The 5,324-nt window shown below is 59.6% G+C and overlaps 1 protein-coding gene across 1 annotated transcript in view; it reads left to right on the top strand.

The window, feature by feature from the left end:
* Positions 1-5,324, top strand: part of MLPH (melanophilin) — a 38,649-nt gene that overhangs the window by 17,851 nt on the left and 15,474 nt on the right. The window contains exons 3-4 of the mRNA XM_077758746.1: positions 1,973-2,194; positions 2,329-2,441. Coding sequence (XP_077614872.1) covers positions 1,973-2,194; positions 2,329-2,441 — 335 coding nt within the window. The remainder of the gene's footprint in view (positions 1-1,972; positions 2,195-2,328; positions 2,442-5,324) is intronic.

The raw sequence follows: 5,324 nt of genomic DNA, 5'->3' as shown, positions 1-5,324 counted from the left end.
GCGAGCCCAGCACGGGCCCTCCTCTTCCCCCCTCCCCTGCTAGCCAGCTATACAAAAGAGAAGTTATGTTTTCAAGAATCTGAAGCAGAGGATAATGATCCCTTCCCCACAGCTGGCACCTGAAGTATGTCAGTGTCCAGCCACCACCCCTGGGGCTCTTATTTCAGGGGACTTCACATCCCGGGATGCAGTGTGCCTGGCATGTCCTTGACTTTCTTCCTGCCGTGCTGGGGGGTAGTTCTGCCTGAATAGAGAATGGGGGCAAGCAGTGGGAGAGAGGAGAAAGGGTGGCTTCTAGATCTTTCTGCCTGATGCAGATATAGCCCCAGTGGAAATGGAGGGAGGCAGGCCCTCCCTTCCTGGCTCCAGGTCTCTGTACTAGTTGGTGTGAGGCAAAGCCTACCTTGTCGGTGCAGCTTTATCTAGACCGTGGTCAGTGGATGACAGCTCTCGCCCTGGGTGCCACCAGCACTCGGCCATTCTCTCTTGGTTTTCAGAGCGGAGTCGAGAGTTCTGTGCGTGTGTCTGTCTTCCGGAGTGTTTGAATGGAGAGTGGAGAGAGGGAAATCGCTGAAGTGCGGTCAGCGTCACTTAGAACGGGAAGTAGTGCCCAGGGCCTCTCAGCACGGCTGCCTCGTCCTCGCCCCCGCCACGCTCCGGGTGACCCCACCAGAAACCGCGGGTGCAGGGTTCTCGCGAGGCCGCGGCACCCAGGCTCTGTGTGATTTTCGTCACTAAGAATGGATCCGTTTGATCGCGTCTGAAGCTAAAAATATTGCATGTGGCACACGTTCTCTGAAATCCGGAAAGGAACGCGTACCTTTTCCAGTCCGTTCAGCTTGGAGCTCACCAGAAAGATCCAGGAGAACCATGGCTTTTCCAGGACACTGGTGCTGGACAGTCCCCGCGCCGGACACTGCAAGCCAGGCCACGCAGCCTTGCTCTGTGGGCTCAGCTTGCTTCCCTGCTGGAAGATACACCCAAAACTCTTGCAAGGGGCCCCTCCCGGCTTCGCCCCCCGAGCCCTGTGTGACCTCCTCAGGAGAGTTCAGTGACCTGTCACTTTCTCAGTAGGGTGACCGCCCAACCCCACTTACCTGGTGGTGTCTTCTGTGCAGGGCCTCAGCTCAGGCCAGCGTGCGGAGCTGGTGTGACCAGCCAGGCCCTCACGGGGAGGAGCACCAGCCTCGCCCGCTCGATGGGCTGGATCTGGGCCTTCCTTCTCTGTGTCTTCTCTGCAGCTTCACCCTACTGTGAACCACTTGGAGTTTTGTCTCTTCTCTGGCCTCCTCTTAGACTGTGCGACAGATTGGTTCTAAGTAACCATGTGGCCTGACCAGGCTCACTCCCAGGGCTCCCCAGAGCCACCAACCTCCCCGCTCCGAGGAAGGTTGGGCTGCCGGTGCGAATGGCTGCAGGCCCACCCTCATCCGGTGAAGCAGGGTGCTGAGCACAGTCTCTGAGCTCAGCACCAGGCAGCAGAAAATCTCCAGGCTCCACGGGCCCCGGGCCAAAGCTGGAGTTCAGGGCCTCTGTCATCTTCTTTCCGGTACAAATTGTGTGGAGGCAGGTGACAGCTGTCCCGGCCTGTGATTCTGGCCTTTATAGTTCACGGCTCTCTTCCACCCATGGATGGAAGTCGTGGATATGCAGCCTGGAAAGTTGTACCGTTGTGAACAGTCACACAATGTTTACATGCAGTTTCTGTCCTATAAAAATCAGGTGTTTCAAGTCCAACCTCCTCAGACCGCACACGTGTGAACCCAACCTATCGGGCTCCCCCCGGGGAGAGAGTGGGAGCGTGGAGCGACCACGGCAGAGAGTAGGGGCTGCCTGTGGGCGCCTTTCCCCGACTTTGGGTCCCTTTCCTCTGCATATGAACAAGTTCCTGTGTGTGTGTTTACACACATGCGTGCAAACCTGTTGCAAAAACAATGTCTAATACAGTTCTTGTCTCTGATCCTTCCCTCAGGGGGCTGAAGGGCAGGATGAGGAAGGAGAGCTCCCAGAGGGAGCTGCTGGCAGACGCGGCCCACCTGAACGAGACCCACTGCGCCCGCTGCCTGCAGCCCTACGGGCTCCTCGGGACCCCTAGAAGGCAGTGCCTGGACTGCCGCCTCTTCGCCTGCCAGGACTGTAGCCACGCCCACCCGGAGGAGGAGGGCTGGCTCTGCGACCCCTGCCACACGGCCAGGTGAGCCGGGGTGGGGGGAGGGGGTGCCCAGGGTCCGGGTGACCCCGTGGGTGTCAGGGCCCCACGCGTCCCCTCGGCAGGGCTGGCCGGGGAGGGCTGGGCAGTGCCTGGGCCTGAGCTCCGTGTGTCCGCAGGGTGGTGAAGATGGGCTCGCTGGAGTGGTACTACGGGCACCTGAAAGCCCGCTTCAAGCGGTTCGGGAGTGCCAAAGTGATCCGGTCCCTGTGCGGGCGGCTGCAGGACGGAGGTGAGGAGCGCGCCTCTCTCCGGGGCCTCTTCTCCTTCCCAGGCGTATTCGAACGTTTCAGGACCCGGCAGGTTCTTCGGAATGTGTGTGTGCACCGGTCAGTCCGTTTCGGGTATTTTATATGGAATTGGCTGTTTCTCGTGTGGTGTGGACTTCCGCACCCCCTGGCCGGGCCCCCTGGGAAGTCCTGCATGCCGTCGACACCCCTGCTCTTTGAAATCATATTTTCCCAGTGCTTCCTAGCAGGCTGAGAACTCACAGCCAAAGATTCTGCACCTCAGTGGCTCATCGAATAATCGGGCACTTGTTTTCTCCAGACCCTTCCTCTCTGGGCATCTGATTGTGGAGCCTCAACTCTCTCTGTTGTAACACACACATTCCTTGTGAGTCTGATGTTTATCAAGACTTAAAAAAGTTAATTCTACTTCAATCGTGTGTTTTAATATTTTGAATCCAAGTGTTTGTTTCATAAGGAGCTTGAAATCCGTACTGTGATCTTACACCAACTGAGTGTTCACCTGTCTTGTCCACCTTTACGGCATTTGGAAAGGAAGATCATTTCAGGGGAAGGATGAAGTTGGAAGTTGAATCTGAGCGGAGATCATTGAGCAGAGTTCGCAGGGAGCACGTGCCCTGTCGCGGTCACTTGAATCCCAGGCTCTGGCATTAGGCCTGGCCAGGCCTTCAGGCCGGGAGGGCTCACCAGGCCAGCGCGTGGGGCCGGGCGTCTTGACTCCCTCCATCAGGAGGACCGAGGCAAGCGCCCTGGGGGCGGGAGACCCCGCACGTCAGGAGCAGGGGCCCCGCTGCTTGGATTGGAGTGTCCGCACCACGTCCTAGCCCAGGGGTCGCCCCCGCCCCGGGCCTTCTGGGGAGAGGTCTTACTTGCATCCGTGTCCCATAGAGCCTCGCGCTGGCAGGCAGGACCTGAAGTTGGGCCCAGCCACCCCAGAGCACGCGAGCATCCGCTGGGCCTGATGCAGGTGTTTCTTGGCATCTGAGCACATTCTTGAATTTAGGACAGGGGCCACTCAGAGGCACCGTCACCAGTGATGGCTTGTAGCACCTGGAGCAGTGGCGCGTAATGGGGAGGGCGCTTCTGGGGGAGGAATCTGATACATCATCCAAATAAGAACAGTCAAGAGTAAAAGGAGGCTTTCCTGATAACTATGCTGAGACGACAGATGTGGCCAGGAGGTGCTGTTACCTGATTCCCAGAGGCTCTTCCCCATCCCCCCTGCCCTCCTGCTGCTTCTTCGAGGCGGTATCTCTGTCCCAGGCTGGAGCCCGTCACTGAAGCCCACGGCCCCACGCCCACTTGGCCGACCAGGAGCCGCCCAGGGGCCCTCCTGCAGCCGAGGGGGGTTAGTCTGGTGCCTTCGCGGGGCTCAAGGGTGAGACCCACAGGGAGCAGGGCCACACTCGCTGCAAACCGTTTGAAAATCGCAAGCCCAGAGGTGGCCCCGCTCACAGAGGAAACCACAGGCCGCCACATTAGGAGCCCTGAGGACCCGGCCTCACCCCGGGAGGTGCAGATGTCAGGGCCGGGTGGACTCAGGAACCTGGGTTGTATAGAAGGTTCTGGGTATTCCATTGGCTGCAGCAGCTGCCACCACCCAGAACCTGCGGGTTTCAAAGCAGTCACCGCCGAGGGCCACCAGGTGGCGCTGCTGGGCAACGGGAACACTGGCCCCAGCGGCTGCGCGGGCAGGGGAGGCGGCCAGCGATGGGGGGGCTCAGGTCCCCGGAGGGGCACCCAGGCTGTGTTCTCCCTGCTGGGCGCCTGGGGCCCCAACACACGGAGTGAGAGAAGGTGCGGGGGAGGAAGGTTGTTGTGTGTTTGTTTTTATTAAATGGCCAGACTGAAAACAGTAGAAATGATTGAAGTGAACGGGTCTAAGGCTGACTGGTGAGCTGGGGGGGCGCTGGGGGTCTTCCCCCCGTGACCTGCAGAGCAGTGGGGGTGTTTTCCCGGGTCCCCCCCCAGGGTGGGCAGGCGCTGCGGGGATGGTCCCGGGACAGGAAGGAGGTGAGAGCGGACCCCGTCCGTAAGCACGCCGTCTCGGGGATTCTGTTTGCCTCAGAGCCTTTCCCTTGGTTACAGGTTTGCCTGACAGGGCACGTGGCGCACCGGACATCCACAGTAAGTCCCCCGAGCGCACATGGCTTTGCTTTCGTTTCCACCCCATCCCCCCCATCAAGGGCCTTCGAGGAATCTCTTCCCTGTCAGGAGCATGGAAAATCCTTTGGGTCTCATTGAGAACGACGTGATCTCCGGAGATGGGTTGNGTCAGGGGTGTGCAGGGCAGCACGTGCTGGCCCGCATGGCCCCGAGAGACGGCGGGCGGTCCACACTCTGGAGCCCCAGAGCCCATCCCTGGATCCCTCTTTGATGACCTAGAAGAGCACAGCACGGGCCAGGCCGGGGTGATCGGGAGAAGAGAGGGGAGAGGCCGTGACGGGGGGCCACCCTGGGTGCTCAGGTGAGGAAGGGGGACTGGGGGACAGAGGAAGGGTGGGAGCCCCGGCCCGAGGCTCACCTCTGTCCCAGCTGTGTCTGACACCTTCAGACAAGCAGATGGGTGAAGTGGCCCATCTGAGGAAACGTGACTTAGCTGGGGGCCTCTTCACCCACCACAAAGGCCAGTGATTCCGATTACCCAAGAGGGAATCGATGAATGGAGGGTGAATGCCTGTAGGGGTGACTCTCGACAAAACTGATGCAGAGTAAGAGCTTTCTGTTGGGATTCAGACTGGTTCTAACTGATGCTTGCCTAGGTCTTTGTAAGGCCAGCAGACGGCCTCACCTGGAAGTGTCACAGTGGGTGGGTGGATGGATGGATGGTAGATGGATGAGTGGTAGGTAGGTGGGTGGGTTGGAAA

Source organism: Crocuta crocuta, unplaced genomic scaffold (genome assembly GCF_008692635.1).
Source record: "Crocuta crocuta isolate KB4526 unplaced genomic scaffold, BGI_CrCroc_1.0 scaffold290, whole genome shotgun sequence".
NCBI lineage: Eukaryota > Metazoa > Chordata > Mammalia > Carnivora > Hyaenidae > Crocuta > Crocuta crocuta.
This window is presented reverse-complemented; position numbering and strand designations above follow the sequence as displayed.